The sequence below is a fragment of the Poecilia reticulata genome, chromosome 22 (assembly GCF_904066995.2).
Source record: "Poecilia reticulata chromosome 22, P_reticulata-male-v2, whole genome shotgun sequence".
Taxonomy (NCBI): Eukaryota; Metazoa; Chordata; class Actinopteri; order Cyprinodontiformes; family Poeciliidae; genus Poecilia; species Poecilia reticulata.
Window position 1 is genome coordinate 22,524,206 of NC_088851.1, and position 19,572 is coordinate 22,543,777.

The 19,572-nt window shown below is 35.3% G+C and overlaps 1 protein-coding gene across 1 annotated transcript in view; it reads left to right on the plus strand.

Moving 5' to 3' along the window:
- The window catches only part of ppm1aa (protein phosphatase, Mg2+/Mn2+ dependent, 1Aa), a 35,079-nt gene extending 20,494 nt beyond the window's left edge, over nucleotides 1–14,585 (plus strand). Inside the window, exon 6 of the mRNA XM_081602997.1 lies at nucleotides 10,543–14,585. Coding sequence (XP_081459123.1) covers nucleotides 10,543–10,578 — 36 coding nt within the window. The 3' untranslated portion in view covers nucleotides 10,579–14,585. The remainder of the gene's footprint in view (nucleotides 1–10,542) is intronic.
- The last annotated feature ends 4,987 nt before the right edge of the window (nucleotides 14,586–19,572 follow it).

Consider the following 19,572-nt stretch of genomic DNA (forward strand, 5'->3'; position numbering starts at 1 on the left):
GGATCATTTATGCAACATCTGGCATGTCTGGGGGATTTTCTCCATCAAATTTAAATGCTTAGTTGTGATTCCTGTTGAATCATTGTCATTCTCATAACTATCGTTTACGAATGTAAAACATCTTTGTGGCTTTGTGCTGTGAAAAGTATTTCCCTCCTTTTGTATTTCTTCCATTTTTGCTTTTTTTTCTGCCCTTAAATCTGGGGTGTCCAAACTTTTTTATTGCTAAAACAAACTGCACAATGTTTAAATGAAACGTACTATAATCTGTGAATTATTCTTGATGTATTATGGGCTAAAAGAACGTGATCCAAGTTTTTCTTTTTTATTTAAACCCTCCTTTTTAGCCGTTTGTGAGGCTACATAACATCAAATTAATGCAAGAAATTAAGTTAAGAGATGAATAATTTAAGTTTTCCCTTTTAAGACTGATTTGTCTGCATTTTTATTGTTTTGAATCAGTAAAAATCAGTATTTTATAAATCTGCTATTCCTGAAATCCTTCCAGAGGCCACAAATTTGTCAAATAATTACATTTTAATATCAAAAAACTGTTCACAAATGATTTGATTTGACTGAAAAACAAAACTTAAAACAAACTCCCAAGTGAAAATGTTTTGAATTATTGACCCCACCCTGAAATCCCTAAAGTAAATTGTGGCACTGGACTTTAACATAAAACAAAAAGTAATCCAAACCGTTGATGAGTAACAAAAATATAATTTATTTTACAATTCTGCTAAAACAAGTATAGAAGAAAAAAAAAAACACAGGGGAGCTTTAAGCTTCAGGGTCTCCAAGGCCAAAATAATAAACAAAACACCCCCTTATAACTATAAAATAAAACAACCACTTTCTAAAGAACTAAAAGAAAATACAAAACCTAAACTCCCTTACTAACACAAAAACAGGAGAAAACAGATTACAACAAAAATGGCAGAGAACCCCTACCAGCTTCCACCTTCTTGGATAATTGTACAGAGTTGCTCACAGCAAACTTAGGTCAATTCACACACACAGCTCTCAAGCAGAGTCACAGCTCATGGCCCAGGTCAAACAAAAGGAGAGAGATCTGGCATCTCCAGCTTGCTGCTTATATAGCTGACGAGCCCCAACACACTTCACCTGCAGCAATCAGGCAGAGCTGAAACAAAAAACACAGAGCTCTCTCAAAAAAGAGAGCCCCTAAAGGTCAGTGACCGTAACAATTATCTGCCCATTTTTCGAACTGTGAGCTTTTGCATAAGCAAAAAATCTCTTGTTTACACAGTATTTACAATAAGGCTGATTCTCGTTCTACTGGGTTCAGTTTGATTCTGCAAGACCTTAAAATCAGTCATTTGTATTCACTAACAACAGGAAGTGGACTCAAAACTCTCAAAAAACCAACATATGTATCCTGATATAAAGAAATTCAAGAACAATGAAAAGCAAAAGTCCCTGAAATGTGTTTGGAAATGTTCACAAAGCCGTTCTAAGTCAACCACAGAAACTGAGATTCCATTACAAATGTGTGCAAAACTTTATCAATATTCCAAATGTAGGAAAGTATGTTCCTAATACTTACAGTTAACTTTTCATAAAGATATAGGAGCTTGTTTTAAGTCAGTAATTACTTACTATTGATTAATAAGATAAGATTATATGTATGATATATCAAATATCGCATTATGGAGAAGGTACGCATGTAACTATTGGCAACAATGCCCACCGTCATGTAGCCTAGCATATATAGAAAAACCTGGTTAGCATCTCGTCTTTTGTAGCTGTTCATGCTGCTCTGGTGTGATGAGAAACGCTGTTTATGACGTAGTGACACAAATCATGTGGCGTGACTTCAGCGAAAGTGGCAATTTGATAAACACGTAAAGGAGGGAGGAGCTATGGGTCGGTTTTTAAGCTAGCTACTTCCAATTTTTGTAAATGCCGCCGTCTATGAGGCCCAACCAGGTGTGTTCAATCAATCAATCAAATTTTATTTGTATAGCACATTTCAGCAGCAAGGCATTTCAAGGTGCTTTACATAATTAAAGAAAAAATAAAAACAGCATGTGACATTGAATAAACGGTAAGAAAGAGACTGAAAAAAAAGATTAAAAATATTTAAAAAAGATAAAAACATACTTTTGTTACAGAATTTAAGCGACTCCGCCGTCCGTTTAACACAGGTATCATCCAGGCCCCGTCGCCTGACAGTGTTACGTTCACAGACAAATTAGCTCGACTCGATCAAGTAGAAGCCATGAATAAACTGGCAAAAACAACTCAGGTAAACAGTTTCAGTTGCTCAGTTCAGTACTCCCTCTCTTCAGAGTCCAACATGGCGCCTCGAATGATGCAATAGTTGCAAAGTGTTGATAAGTGAAATAATCTGCAGTGGAACTAGAACTGCGGCACCAGATCCACTGGCACTTAAACATGGAAAATGTCTTGTTAAAGAAAATATCTACCAGTGGAACTTGTGTTTTTTTCATCTATATTAAGTAACTACTGGCTTAAAACAAGCCCCTATCTGGATGAAAAGTTGCTTGTAGGTTAGTTTTGTCTTTTTTCCAGTGAACTAAGACATTTGCATTACAAGCTGGACTAAAAATACTTGGTAAAATTTTGTTTTTTTGCAGTGAAGGTCTAGGGAGTAATGGTTGTTTTGAACCAGGTTGCTTTTTTTCCTCCTCAAAAATGAAAGAGCAGATGAAATGAGTGAGAGGGTGAACGTTTTTTCACAGCGCTGTCTGGCTCCTTGACCTGCCTGCTGGTGGGAGCATGGAAGTGGCGCGAACCCAGGGAGGGTCAGGGCAGTCTGCGGCCACCGGGATTAGGAACCGGGGGAGGGATTACTTTAAATGTCAACATAATGTCATGAGCCGTGCCAGAAGGTCAAATGTTCAAATGGCGCTCAGTGGCAGGCACTTAATAGATCATGTGTAATTTGAATTGTTGTTCTTCCTGTGATGAATTGATCGGCGTGGGTTATATTTAGACCCTGATCTGGTGAATAAATGCACAGCGGCTAGACACAACTTGAATGTTGTCATATGAAGTGCTAACAAAATAAAAATATCTTGAATTTTTTTGCTTTCAGTGAAATTCAGATGCATGAATTGAAAGAAATATTCAGGCACAGCAAAAATACAAAATCTTAGCAATAATTCCAGTGCTAATATCTTAATACAGTTGAAATAAGACAAAAATAACTTACAAATAACTTTTTAGCAAGATAAGAATTTATTTTAAGACTAATTCCTTAACATTGATAAAAAATGTAAAAAAACGTACTGAATTCACTGACAGATTTTTACTAAAATTACGAGAATAAATTCATAATTTGAGAATAAAGTTGTAATATTGCGAAAATAGTCAATATTTCCAGGATAAAGTTGTAATATTCTGACTTTATTCTTGTATTATAATTATTTTATTGGTTTTTATTTTCTTAATGTGGCTCTAATACTTTGTCGCAGATTTTAAAAAAATATTTTTAAAGTTTGCCAGTGGAATTGGCACTTTTTCAACAATATCAAAGAATAATTTACTCCTATATCGTTCTAAAAAGTTACTTCTAAGTTAGTTTTGTCTTATTTCAAGTGTAATAAAATATTTGCACAAGAAGCGAAACCAAAGACCAGAGTTTCCAGTTTTGGTCCACATTGAAGTTTGATTGTGCGTTCACACCTCTTCAGAACAAACTGGACTTTCTGGGTAAATGAGCTGGAGTTTAATTAAACCAACTAAACAGACAAAAGCCTACAAGTTTCCTGACTCTAGATTTGAGGAAACACAAACAATGACCCTGTTTCTTGTGGATTTTTTTTTTTTACAACAGTTTTCCTTCCACTCAACTTTCCAAATAATGTATTTAGATACAGCCACTTGATGGTTCTGTGTATTGTTCAAATTTTCCATTAGCTGTAAGCTATAATCATAAACATGAACAGAAATGGATCCTGTAACGAACCCACATATGGGTGTCACTGTAGTGAATTACTGACATAAATAAAATGTTGATGATATTTTAACTTACCGAGATGCAGCTGCATGAGCCAGAGGGGGGCAGTGTTAATAGTTAATAGCAGTGAGTGATTAGAAACAGCTGAATCACTCAGTGTGACTAATGCATGTCTGAGAGTGGAGTGGATTCAAAATTCTGACATATTAATCATCTAAAAGTTGGTACTCTGATGGTACTGCACTGCAAAAACACAAAACTAGTTTTGGTCTAATTTTAATGCAAATATCCTAGAACACTTGAAATAAGACGAAACTAATTAACTTTTTTGTGATAAATGTTTGATGTCAGTAATTTCTTAATATTGTTGAAATAGTACTAGTTTCACTATTTTTTTTTAATTTTCCAGGTTATAAGTGGAAAAATCTGAAACTAGTACTAATTTTTATTTATTTCAAACCATTTTTTATTAAACAAAGGAAATATGTGCTTACCAATACTTTTGGTAAAAAGGGTTTTTCAAACAAAATCTCTTTTTGGAAGAAGTGAGCATTTATTTAATCATAAATAAATGCTCAATTTAATATATTACCAGCTGTAATTAACTAAAACATGTTTTGTTTCATATTCCTGTTCATTTTTCTGTACCTAAAATAAATTAAGAATTACTGACTTAAAACAAGCTTCTATATATATTTATTGTTTATATAAACATGCTTGGACTCGAAACCAAACAAAAATACTTGGTAAGATGTTGTATTTTTTCAGTCTTGAGTCCTGAAAGCTAATTTAAAAGTGACAGAATGACAGTTTTCACCCCGTAAAGCCTCTTGCATGGCTCTTGCATGGCTCTGTGAAGCATCTGCATGTCGGAACCGAATGTGGCTCATTAGATCCGGGGCCACCTGTGCACCCATAATGACTCCTGCTGCCCTCATGATTCCCGCACATCAAACGGGGAGTCCGGCGTCGGATGGGAGCCGGCTCGTCATCTGCCTGCCTTTGTGGAGAGAGCATGTCATGCTCTGATACTCATGGCGGAAAAAAACCCCATCTGAGCCTGACTAATGCAGCCGTGCAGACGCGGCGGCGGGAGGCGGCGGGGGCGCGCTGGTGCACTCCGGGTGCGCGGGCTCGACACCGAGGTCACCGAGCTCCACATTCGTTAATTTGCCTCAAAGAGCATCAGGAGACGGATCCTCCGTAAAGATGGCGGATTTGATCCATCGGAGAAGGGTCGAACGTTATCGATTAACGTTACATTTGCTTGAGTAACTCTTGAAAAAAAATGTGATTTTTGGTATATTTTTACTTGGGTGATTTTATTATGAAGTATTGCTACTCAAATTTCTGGATTTTCCACCCACTGAATGAAAAATCATGTTTTGACCAAAATTCACCACAAACAGACGCACAACTGCAGTTTTTGTTGAAATTTCATACATTTTATATTGAAAGAAACTGATTTGGAAAAATGTTCTTTTGTCTGACATTGCTTATTTTCTGTTACTTATATTAATTATTTTAATGTTTATCCTTAAAATACCAAAGATTTCACTTAATTTTATATTTTAGTCCATCTGATGATGTCATTTTTAAATACTGAATGATTGATCAGTTACTCAGTACTTACATAGACTTTTTACCAAATACTTTTTTTACACTTGAATAATTTCTTGGACAGCTACTTTTTACTTTTACTAACATTAAAAATACGTTGACGTAGAGTTATTCTTACTTTACTACAATCTTCAGTATACTGTTAATGAGCTAATCTAAAGTTGATTGATTTTGTCAATTGATCAAGCTGCTATTTTCTTAAAAACCTGAATTTTCTTGTCTTTCCCATTACATAAAGGGCATTTTTTCATTTTGTGCTGAATAAAAAAAACACATTTTGTATCAGCTGTGTTAAATACTCTCATTAAGCAGAAAATTGTGTTTTTTTCACACGTTTAAACTTACTTACAAAATATAACAAAACAGGAACATCTTGCTGCTGAATAGAAAAATAAAACATGAAAAGAATAAACAGACATTCATACAGAATCATGTTTGCTCTTGAATGAATGTTAAAATTTGCTTTAATGAAATGTTTTAACTCCCAAAATCAACCTTTCTCATTGGCGCCATGTTTTTCTCCATAATGTTACAACTTTCAGTGTTTTCTCCTCCACTTCAAGTCAACGCTGCTTCTCCGTCATGCTATTAACAGCTAATAACAGCATTTTCACTCTTTAAGAGTAAGAAGCTATTAAGATATTATTAGCTGAGGTGCTAATAATATAAACACTCAAGCTTGTCGAGGGTTTTATTATACTGCATAAAGTTAATTTTGCATCCCACAACAGATTTTTTCAACCTTTTCTCTTTCCAGTTCTGCTTTTGCGCCGCCATCTTTATTTTTGTATCAATGGTCGGCTCTGCTCAAGGATGACCAGCGGCGCCCTCTGATGAACTTTGGCCAAACTACGACACCAACCTCTAAACAGACGCTATCAGCTAATCAATCAGAACTCATTTTAATCTAATCAGCTACGTATCGAAGCATCTGTACGTCGTGGTCGAGTAGAAGAAGGTGGATCATCCGTTTTTCAGCTGTGCTTTTCGTTCGTCCCCAAATCCAGGTCAAGTTGTCGTGTCTCTCATTTAAAGCTCACTCACCATGCTTCCCTTCTCCGTTTCCTCTTTCTCTGAGTGCTCTTGTTGCCGGAGGTCAGTTTGTCACAGAGAACACAAGCTTTTCTCACTTGAACGCAGCGATTCTGTGCTTGGTGTGTACAAACAATCATATCAAGCCGGCCTGACATGCTCCCTCCCTTCCCTTCCCACAGATATGAAATATTTGTCCCTGCTGCTCTCCAGCGCTGGCTGCAGCCGAGCCCCTCCCCAGCATGAGATGGGTTACACAAGCTGCTGCCCTGGGAATCCCTGTCCAGCTCATTATCCTGCAGCCCTGAGACACAAAGCTCATTGTAAATTAGGACATCAAATGATGCAAGCTCGTTAAAGGGCCACAGATTCGCTCATTAGCATCAGCACCTCCGCTTGTTAGAGCCTGCATCAGCATTCAGTCACACCAACCGCGTCATTCCTCTGCACTGACTCAAAGATTTAGGATTAATGTCAGCGGTAGCCAGCGGCTCGGCGCTGCTGAGGTTCAGATATGGGGCTGATTGATCAGCTGTGGCGGGGAGCTGTGGAAGTTGTTGACAGCTGCCCACTATATCCGCCTCTTTTTCTCCCTTCATATTTCATTGTGTGGAAAGGAGAGAAGAAACGAGCTCAGAATAACTGACTGGTTGTCCGCACTTCCAGGGAGAGAAAACATTTTTTTAAAAAAAAGACGTTAAAATGCACATGTTGCTTTTATTAACAAACAAAAGTTCAACTTCAGTATTATTATTGTTTTTGATGAAAGTTACATGCAGAGATGAGTAGATTAGCCAAAAATGCACTCAAGTATACAGAAAAGGACTATGGTCACTGGAAAAAAGTATTCTGATTTTAATCTCAGAATTCAGAGATACTGAAAAAATACTGAGATTATAATCATAAGATCTGATTCAACATTTAAAAATGTAATCAAAATGTTGATGTAATTACATTTTAGAAAATTAAACTTATGAGTGTAGCCATAAATTTAGGAATAGAACCATTAAAAAAAATCTGACTTTTTTCTCAAATAAAAGTCAAAATTCTGAGATTAATCTCAAAATTCTGGTTTTAATCTCAGAATTCTTTTTCTCTGAATTTTAAGAAATGTCAAAATTCTGAGATTATAATCATAAGATCTGATTCAAGATTTAAAAATGTTATCAAAATGTTGATTTATTTTAGTAATTAAACTTTTAAAACTTGTACTTAGTTGTGTAGAGTTGCCACAAACTGTACTCAAATATACGGAAGAGGACTAGTGCCACTGAAAAAAACAAAACACAAAAATTCTCATAATTTTGACTTTTATTTCAGAATTCTGACTTTAGTATTTGCACATGTTCTCCAAGCGCTGCCATCATCCTTGTTGCATGTGCAGCTTTTCCATGCGGCGGCCCTTTGTGCTTCTCCAGCGTTGACCTTTTGTTGTTTATCCTGCTTGTTGAAAACACGTATTTCTGCATGACAACTGGCCTCATTTCCTACTTTGATCAGAGCTGTGAGGAAAGGCCTTCACCGTGGCTCTGTGTTGATCTGACGCTGTGCAGATAATTTCCCTGCAATTATCCAAACATGCAATGCTGATGACCCAGAGGTGCTCGAATCAAACATCTGCGTTTTTAATGGCATGTTTTTTTAAAGTAAAAGATCCTTTTCTACGCTGTAAGCTTTTGAAATGTGCCATAAATCACTCTGTAATGAATCTATACACAAATTTCACTTTTTGGACTGAAATAAATTAACCTTTTGAGGATTTTCTAATTTGTTTAGCTTCACCTTTGATGCCATCCTTTAAAGCGACTCATTTCTTCACATTTTATTACAATAGATGAAGTTATTTCCATTGTATTGGGAAATATGCGTTTAGCTCTGACATTGTTCCTGTTCCAGCTACTCATCAATAAAATACTAAGAAGAATTAAAAAAAGGCTCATTTAGTATTTAACAATCAATCATATCAGGGCTTTAGACTTAAATTCTGCACTTTGGATCATTTTCTGTTTTATTGTTTGTTCCCTAAGATGCATTCTTTCGTAAAAATGAAGTAAAAACTTATTCACTGCAAAAACACTCCAAAGTATTTTCTTTGTCTAGTTTCCAATGCAAATATCTTACTGAATACACTAAGAATAAGACAACAAGTGACTTTTTTAGCAAGATGTAGTTTTACGTCAATAATTCCTTAATATTGATGAAAAATAATAGTTCCACTGGCAGATTACATCACTTAAATCATGGAAAAAATGTTTTAAGGTGAAATAATCTGCCACTTTTTCATCAATATTAAGGAACGACTGACTTAAAACTAGTTAGTTTTCTTATTTCAACTGTACAAAGATTTTTGCACTAAACTAGACCAAAAATACTTGGTAAGATTTTGTGGTTTTACAGTGTTTACCTGAAGTTGTCAGAGTTTTTCAAGTTGACTTAATAAAATGAAGCATTCTGCAGAGAAAGAGAGACGCCAGTCTCATTTACACATTCATACGGTTTAGGAGATAATTTAACGTAACAGTTGTTGTTTTTGTGGGACGAAGCTGCAATACCAGCAGAGAACATGAACCAGAACCAGAATTTAAATCCTGGACCTTTTGCTGCAAGGCAGCAGTACCAACATGCAGCCATTGTGGTTCTTTCTCACAGTTAAAACCAAAAACCATCAGAGTGTCTCTGTGTACAAACAAATCCTGAATGTTTTTCCACATCATTCAGTGACTCGTTTTAAAGTTTAGGTGCCTCTGAATGAATCTGTTTGCATTTCTTTTCACTTTCCCTGTTGTCTTCTGTCAATCCATGATTGTTTTCATTCTGTCTTAAAATCACGATGCATTCGTTCCTTCATAAGCTTTTCTAACATGCTTTTCTAACATACTTTGCTGTGACATGGACTCTGTGGATCCTTAAACCATTAATACTTTTCTTTAAACCCCACAGAGTCTCAGAGCTACGCCTGAGTTTATACACTGCAAAAACACAAATTATACAAAATATTGTTGGTCTAGTTTCTAGTACAAATATAATTATTCCTTAATATTGATTAGCAAGTACTAGTTCCACTGGCAAATTATTCCACGTCTTGTTTTAAGTGAAATAATCCACCAGAGGAAGTATTACTTTTTAATAATATTAAGGAATAATTGATTTAAAACAAGTTTCTGGTAAAAGCTGCACTGAGACTCATTGAAAACCTGGTTATTCCACCAGATATCAATTCCTGAACTCTTCCTGAGTTAAAACATTAATATTGTTGTTTCTAAATAAACATGAACTTGTTTCCTTTGCATTATTTCAGGTCTGAAAGCATCAATGCATCTTTTTGTTATTTTGACCATTTCTCATTTTCTGTAAATAAAAACGACATTTTTGCCTGGGATTTCAGAAACATGCTGTCAGTAGTTCAGATAATAGAAGAAAAAAGTTTATTTTACTCAAACATAAACCTATAGAAAGTAAAATCAGAGAAACTGATGATTTTAATTGGTCTCTTAATTTTTTCCAGAGCTCTACGTCTTATTAGTTTAAGTGTGCTAAGATATTTTTACTTGAAACTAGACCAAAATGCTTGGTAAAAATTTTGTTTTTGCAGTGCATTTTCTACACTGCAAAAACAAACTCAACTATTGATTATTTCACTTATAAGGAGACATTTTTCCGGTGTTATAAGTGAAATAATCTGCCAAAGGAACTAGCAATCATCAATATTGAGGAATTATTGACTTAAAACAAGCTGCTATTTCTTGCTGAAAAATTTACTTGTAAGTTAGTTGAAGTGTGCTAGGATTTTGTGTTTTTGCAGTGCTCAGATCCTACTGGTTTCCTCTGCATGCAGCCTGAGCGCCGCTGCATGCAGACACTTTGTCGTTCCTCCTGATGGTGCCTTCCCTGCCCTCCATCTCTGACACACTTCACCTCATCTTCACCTTCTCTTCTCCCCTCAGGACCCTGGCATCCTCTTCTTCCGCGGTTTCAGCTAAAACTGGAGATGATATCAAAAATATGAAGCAAGCATTTGCTGCTTTAACAAAGTTAGACACAATTCTGGTCAGAACTTTCCATACGCTCCTCATTCATATTAATGTTTTGTTTATTTGGATCTTTTAGTTAATCAAGTTACTGGAGCACAAAGTTGAATTTATTGTGAATTTTCTCTAATCCACACAGGGTCAAAACGTACAGCATGATGTTTCAGCTTATCAAAACCTAACATTCGATAAAAACAAACCCTGAACGAACCCAAAGGAAAATATCTTATTTATTAAATAATCTGCCTGAACCAGAACTTTTTCATCAATATCAAAAAATTATTGACTTAAACAAGCTCCTATATGTTGATGAAAAGTTATTTCTAAGTTAGTTTTGTCTTATTTTAAGTGCAATAAAAGATATTTGTACTAGAAATTAGACCAAAAATACTTAGTAAAATTTTGTTTTTTTGAAGTGCAGCATTAATTGTCTTTTTGTGGGTTGGGAGAATAAATAAATTCAAACTTTGCACAAAAACACAACAGTTGCATTCAGAGGGGTTTTGATAGATGCTTAAAATCCTCAAAATTAATTATGTAAATTCACATGAGGAGTGTGTGTAAAGCAATGGCTCTAACAATACTTCAATGTATCGTCTGCTGTGTGTTGCTTGCAACAACATGCAGCTTTGATGGGATAAATTAGCTGCTACACATTTAGCTTAAGTTCAAAAAGGGTTTTTTAAAACCTTAATGTTTCTGGGCAAAAGCCCAGAAAGAGTCGAGATGTTTTTGGTTGAATCAGCTGAGCGAAGATGTCCAAAGATTTCTGAAAACGCAAACATGAAGAAGCTCAGTTTAATATTCCTGACCAATTCTGGTCACCAAACAGGAGCATTTCCTGCAAAGCAGAGTTTAAACGTAAGAGTTCAGGTGTTAAACGTCGTCCAGAGAAAGAAAAGAACGAGAGGCAGATTAAATACATTATTTCTATTTTCCAGGCTCAAACTGCTGAAGGCCCAGGATTAACTTAAGAAGGGCAACAAATATTTTAATTTACTGTTACCCCAATTGCACATAGAATACTCAACAATTTAAAGGGTTAATTTTATTTGTACAGATTTTGCCCGTTTTGATCTTTTTGTCGTTTTTGTTTCCAGTGTTGTTCTTGTTAGCTTGAAGCCAAAACTACAGTTGAAACCAGATATTTACATTCGCAGACTGAACCTTTTCTGCGTCCAGTAAATAAATTTTTACTAAATATTCAATAAATAATTCCTAAACAAATAAAAATAATTGTACATGAGTTTTTTTAAAATTACTTTCTTAAAATTTGGGAGATTTCATGATTTTTGGGTGTAAATTCAGTACCTTAAGGCGCCGCGTTCACCTGTTCATACAATCCTGGTCCATCTAAAAACCAAGGGCTCGGTTCGGTTGAAGGCTAGTGGGAGACAAGGCTCGTACTTTTTACCAAAAACAAAAGATCAATTCTGAAACCTCTAAATCAGTGGTTCTTAACCTTTTTTGAGGTACCGAACTCAACAGGTTTCATATGTGCACTCACTGAACCCTTCTGTAGTGATAAATAAAATATGATTTTTTTCCCCCCCAAATTCAAGACATTGGGGTGACCCAACTAGACTACAGTCTAGTTGGGTCACTAAATCTTCTTAAAAGGTAGAGTCTCTGAGAACAGTTCTGCAAAATGTAATCAGTGTTTTCAGCAAAGTTGAGCTGACTGTCCAGGAACGACCCAAGGTATTTAAAATTTGCCACAGTTTCAACAGGTTGGCCATCGAGAGAAACTGGAACCACTTTAAGGTTTTGTTTAGGTCATTTAATTAGCTCTACATTGTTAAGAAAATGAAAATGAATAATAAATAATACAGACTTTGCGGTATTCTGATTTAGTAATGTAATTATATTAGTTGTGTTACCACCCCCACGCCACTAGAGACAGTAGCAACCCCGAAAAGATGCGACTAAGGAGCAGATTTAGAAGAACACCGAAAGCTACAGAATTTGGTAAAAACTGAGTTTTGCTGAAGTGAATAAAGACACAAGTTCAAATCCATGCTGAGAGTGGAGCTCCTTCAAACAGGGCTCCTCCGCAGCACTGATTGGCTAAGCAATGTAACGTGATCCTCTGATTGGTTAAGAAATGTAACGTGATCCTCTGCAGCAAGTGATGGGAAAGTGGGGCGTCATCACGACTTTACACAAGTGTGTCTTTACCTCCGCGGTCGGCAGAGGCTCCGCCGAACCCCTGAGACCGACTCACCGAACCCCTAGGGTTCGATCGAACCCAGGTTAAGAACCACTGTTCTAAAATCTGACGCCTCTCCGTTTTGTTTACATTTTGCGAAGAAGGAAGTTGCGCTCATGTCTTTTTCGGCGTTCTTTTCCTTCAGCGGTTCTTGTCTATCAGCTGTGAAATCACAAAATGTTTGGTTACTATGACTGTTGTTACATTTCCATCCCTCATTACCGTGTTAAGTAACTTTAATGTGATTTAATGTGACACGGTGAGATGAAAGGTTGAGTATCTTGATATAAAATCTGGTTTCAACTGTAAATATTTTCTTTCCTCCTGGGTTTAACTCAAACACTGTATGTAAATTATGAAGGTCTAATACCAACAGCACTTTTATTTCTTCCTGCCTTATTCCACTTTGAGAACATTGCCTCTGTCACAGTGTTTCCACCCTGTGTGTGTGAGTGTGTGTGATTGGTTTACATGTGAGGAGACGTTAGATCAGCCTTTAAATGTGCCTCAATGCCAGGAAGTTTGATGGAAGAAGAGTCAAGTTTACGTTTTTCTTGGTCCATCCTTCGATTCTTTGGTGCTTTACAGACTGGTGAGATGAAAGCAGGTGCTTGTTTTTCCAGTTTATTTGTTTTTTTGACCATTTCTGTTTGTAATCACATCACCTCTGCACTGTAAAAACACAAAATCTTACCCAGTATTTCTGTCTGGTTTCTAATACTCTTGCAATAAGACAAACAAACTCACCAGTAACTTTTCAGCAAGACAACTGATCTTGTTTTAAGTCATTAATTACTTAATATTGCTGAAAAAGTACCAGTTATACTGGCAGATTATTTCACTTATAATACAGGAAAACATCTTGTTTTAAGTGAAATAATCTGGATGTTGTACATGTTTAATCATTATTAAGGAATTATTGATATTATTATATATAAAACAAATTGCTATTTCTTGATGAAAAGTTACATGTAAGTTAGTTTTGTCATATTTTAAGTGTACTAACACTGCAAAAACACAAAATCTTACCATGTATTTTTAGTCTTGTTTCTAGTGCAAATATATTAGTACACTTAAAAACTAACTTAAAATTAACTTATCAGTAAAATATAGGAACTGGATTTATCAATCAATCAATCAATCAATCAATCAATCAATCAATCAATCAATCAAATTTTATTTGTATAGCACATTTCAGCAGCAAGGCATTACAAAGTGCTTTACATAATTAAAATAAAAACAGCATGTGACATTGAATAAACAGTGAGAAAGAGAAATAAAAAGTTAAGTTAATAATTCCTTTATGTTAATGTAGAAGTGCTAGTTCAACTTTTTCATTTGTAACAAGATATTTCATGAAACGTATCGAGGAAGTTTTTCATCAATATGAAGGAATTATTTACTTAAAATAAGCTTCTAAACTGTACTGATAAGTTGACTTAGTTCAAGTGTATAAAGGTATTTACTCTAGAAACTAGACTAAAAATACTTTGTTACATTTGGTGTTTTTTGCAGTGAAACTATTTTCACCAGAAAATGGATCAAAATACCTGTTATTATTGTGTTTTTTGCCGTTTTTATGTTGTAACACTGTACTGTACATCTCCAGACCACGTTTATGTTCCTAGAGGAACTAATAGGATCAACTCTTGTGTCGAAACAACTGACCTTGTTTTGTGTTGAAATTTGTTTCCAAGAATAAAAGCTCCCAGCACTCAGCCACATGTGGCAGTGAGTGGTTAAAGCCTGAGCAATTATCCACCGTTGTGTCTGTTCTCTGACTCCACACACCAGCCATCGTCCTCATTCAGAGCGTCGTAATTTACTGCATGAAGCAGAACAGACCAGCTGAAAGAGCCGAGCAGTTTCTATGTTTCTGTTGTGAAGCCAGTGAAAATTTTCAAAACATGCTGAAACATCCAACATCAGGGGTGACCAAAGTGTGGTTCTGGGGCTGTTTGCGGCCCTTGGAATAATACTGTGGGGCCGCAGATCACAAATCTGCAACACGATGCTTTTAGGACAAGATTTTAACCAACAAGTAAATGTACAGTCTTCAAAAAGTTTTTCTTTTATTTAATTTTACACTCAAGGTCACAAACATCTAATAACTTTTCACTGAAAAGCTTATGTTGGTAGATTAAAGTTGCTAAATGCAGAAAAAAATAGTTTTAGTTGATGCTGGAAATGGAGTAAATAGTCAAACCAAGAAAGACCATTTTTACACCTCCAAGATGCTTTTTGAATTTGTTTTACATTTTCTCATTACAATATTGCATGTTAGATTAATTGCTGAGCAGGTAAAAAAACTTTTAAGTTGGAAAAAATAAAACTTTTGCCTCCTGAACAACCGAAATGTAATAATTTTGGCAAAAGTTTGGACATCATTTGTTGACGTGTCTCCAGCTTGATCCGTGCAGAAACTAAAACAAATTGTGACTTTTCCTCAAATGTATGAAATGAATTGTCAGACTGCATGTGCATGTATATTTATTTTCAACCTGGAGATGAAAATAATCTGTAATTGGAGTGTTTTTCATAAATTTAAGGAGTTAAAAACATCTTATAAATTTTGTTTTGTCTTTAAAAAGCAGTTTGGAAAAAAATAAGGTGTTTCATACCGTAAATAATAAAGTCTGTCAGTATAAAGTGAGTTCAGCTCAGCAGGAGAGCTGACAGTGTCAGAAGTTTAAACCTCTGCTGAATGAAAATGTTTGAAGCTGACGCTCTTAAAGGTGCAGGCACCCTATTAAAATGCTGAGTTTTCATGACATAAAAACACCAGCGATACGTTATGGTTTATGGATTTAAATTCACAACGTTTGTAAGCTATACTTAACAAAATGTGCAAAGTGAAATCTCATTTCTACAAATAATGACAAATAAATAAAAATATTTAATGTAAAATAAGTGATAAAAATTCATCCCGTTTAAAATGACTGACCTAATTTAACAGAGGTCCTCTGGAGTGGCCTAGTCAAAGTTTTTTTTTATCAATTTCAAGGATTTACTGACTTAAACAAGCTACATTTTGTTGCTAAAAAGTTATTTGTAAGTTCGTTCTGTCTTATTCCAGGTGAACTGAGATGTTTGCAGTAGGAACTGGACTAAAAGTACTTGGTTATGTCTTGAGTTTTTGCAGTGGGCAGCAGCCATTAAACATCCTGTTACTTTCCTTCCTCAAAAAAAAAAACAGGAATCATTTTGTTTGGAAGAAGTGATGATTACGGTAATTTGTCGTCTTTTTTTTTTTCGTGAAAAGGAGTTCCCCATTCAGAGCGAAGGAAACCGCGGCCGAACAAAGCTCGGCGTTATCACCCAGTCTGCACACAAACACAATTCAGCAACAGGTGTGGGAGGAAATATTTTTTCTCTCCTGCAGAAGGATGCTGCGTTTGGAGTGTGGGGTGAGTGTAAGGGAACAAAAGTCATTCAGCCTGCAGGAGGATTTCCTTTGGGAGGACAGAGACACAGCTGGTTGTGCAAAAGCATTTCCACAGCTGAATTAATTGGACTTCTCCTGCCCTTCAAAAGCCTATTTAACCACAGAGAAATGATTAGTAAAGCTTAAAGTCAGCTGTAAGAAAAGGACCAGTGTGAATTCATCATTTCTGGTTGACATTCACCTTTGCAGGCTGTTTTTATGTAGGAAGTCCATTTTGACTTCTGAAAACAGCACTTTGCCCATTGTGAGCTGCTTCTTAAAGACGGCTCAACTTGCCTTTTACAATGAGCACAAAGGGGGAAACGCTAAAGTACCGCCGATAAGTATTCATGTGGAATCTTAAAATGTACTTTAAGAAAAGATTAAAGTTGCAGCTTTGTCTTGTTGGTGTGACTGGAATTAAGGGGAGATAATAGGGCAGGCGCGGATATATTAGCGCCGCGTTGATTTGTAATGGTTTTCCTCTAATCTCTTTGATACCTTTCATTTCAGAGTTGGGATGCTTGGCCTTGCCATCAGCAATATTTTATATATCTTTTTAACACCGCGCTTCAATCCCCCCTGAAGGATGTTTTATGTAAAACATGCTTTTTGTGCCCTGGGAAGACATTTAATCAAGATTAACCTTGGTATTTTAGTAGCCAATGGTCTAGCTTTGTGAGGTTTCATAATGGAAGACAATTATAGGCCTACTTTCGCTGCAGAGGGTCGGCTTTAATGGAGAGAAAACATTTATTTATAGAGAGACATTTTGGGATGGAATGTTTAAAAGGATTTTAGGAAGAAATTTGGGTTTTTACTTTCAGACATGAGCTTTAAGTTAACAAAACATTACCTCCAAGAATAAAATTCCATTAAACATCAGGGTTATCTGCAGTGAACCGACATTTTATATAAACATGCAGATATATAGATATAGATACATGCATGTAGACGTATACACTGCAAACACACTAAATCCTATTTATAGTACAAATAAGTTACTAAACTTCTAAGTTAGTTTTGACTTCTTTTAAGTAACTTTTCAGCAAAATATAAGAGCTTGTTTTAAGTAAATAAATGCTTAATATTGATGGAAAAAGTAAAATTTTCAATGGCAGATTATTTCACTTATAACAGGGAAAATGTATTATTATAAATGAAATAATCTGCCAGAGGAATTTGTATTTTTTCATCATTATTAAGGAATTATTTACTTAAAAAAAGCTCCTATTTCTTGCTGAAAGGTTAGTTGTATGTAACTTTTATCTTATTTTAAGTAACTTTTCAGCAAAATATAAGAGCTTGTTTTAAGTAAATAATTCTAGAAAATGGATTAAAAAAGTTCTACACTACAAAAACACAAAATCTTACCAAGTATTTTTTGTCAAATTTCAGTTGCAAATATCTTGGTTCACTTAAAACAAGAAGAAACTAACTTATAAGTAACTTTTCAGCAAAATATTTAAGAGCTCGTTTAAATAATCTACTAATTCCACTAGCAGATTATTTCATTTATAACACGACATTTTTCCCATTTTCTAATGAACTAGAACTTGTCAAAAAGTTGCTCCTAAGTTAGCTTTGTCTCATTTCAAGTGTATTGAGATATTTGTATTAGAAACAAGACAAAATACTTGGGAAAGTTATATAGATGTAGAAGTGTAAATGTATTAAAAGAAAACTCATTTATGTCTTCATTAATGTGACATTAACTCAAACCTTTCCTGCATTTGGTGAGTTGGGTGACAATTTATTTAGAAAATTGTTTTAATATTCCTCTAAAATCTCCTCAGTATTTGGTAAAGTCCTGATTCAAAGACAAAAACACAAAATCTTACCAAGTATTTTGAAATAGTTTCTTGTGCAAACATCTTAGTTCAATTGAAATCAGACAAAACTAACTTACAAGTAACTTTTCATAAAGATATAAGAGTTTAATGTAAGTAAATAATTCCTAAAGCAGATTATTTATCTGCTGTTAAAAAAACATTATTCCCATTTTATAAGTGAAATAGGAAGTGAAAGTTGTACTTTTTCCTTAATATTAAGGGATTATTGACTCTTACTTGTTGATGAAAAGTTACTTGTGAGTTTTGTCGTACTCAGAGTTGGGTGGCAACTCGTTACATTCACTTAAGCAACTTAAAAAAAAAATTCAGGAGTATTTTTACTTTTACTTGAGTAATTTTATTATGAAGTATTTCTACTCTTACTTGAGTAAAATGTCTGGATTTTCTACCCACTGAATGAAAAACATGTTTTAACCAAAATTCACCTGACAGACTCACACCTGCAGCTTGTGTTAAAGTTTTATAAGTTTTTTTATTTAAATAAACTGATTGAAAAAACTTTCTTTAGCCTGATTTTTTTAATATAGTTTTATGAATTATCATCATTTTTGTTCTCAAAATAACAAAATTTCCACTTAGCTTTAAATTTTGGTCTGTCTGATGATGTAATTTTTAAATATTAATGATTGATAATTTGATCAGTTACCCAGTACTTTTTTACCAAATACTGTTTTACTTTCCCTTTGAGTCATTTCTAAGCTACTTTTTACTTTTACTTGAGTACAAATATGTTGAAGTAGTGCTACTCTTACTTGAGTACAATTTTTGAGTACTCTGGTCGTACTTCAAGTATTCTAGGACATTTTCTCTATAAACTAGACAAAAATACTTAGTCATATTTTGTGTTTTTGCAGTGTTGACAAATTGATCCGACTTAAAGCGAAAAGTTTTCATCTGATTTATTGTCAGGCAGGGAGGGGAAAACGGATGAAGCATCGTTTTTACTGTATGAACATATCTTTGTCTTAAACACCGGATGAAGTTTTTAACTTTTTCTACAACAGCTTCATTCTTGTGACCCAAACATGTTTGAACAGAATGATCTGTTTTTGTCCAGACCGCTTCAGCTTCCTCCAGAATAAATACTTAATCGGTCCTTATTGCGACCATTAGCCGGGTGGAAACGCGGCAGCAGGGGAGCGCTGCTCTTGTGAATGTTCATTCACGGTTTTCAGGCCGCGGCGCACTCAAGTAGCCCCGCATTGTCTGCGGGGAAAGTGCGGGGAAAATAGTTCCCCTGGGTGGTCCGACTCATTAATACCCTCTGCACTTCTTGATTTATGGCTCGCAGTTCAACTGCTGCCAATTATCATGAAAACACACAACAAGGAGGAGGAAAGAGGGGAAACACTGAGGGGGAGGAGAAGCTGGATGAAGCTGGAGGTAGGACATCAGAACCGGAACAAACTGGGTCCAACGCGAGTCAAGCGGCTTCATGCGACCTTTAGCCTGTTAGCCTT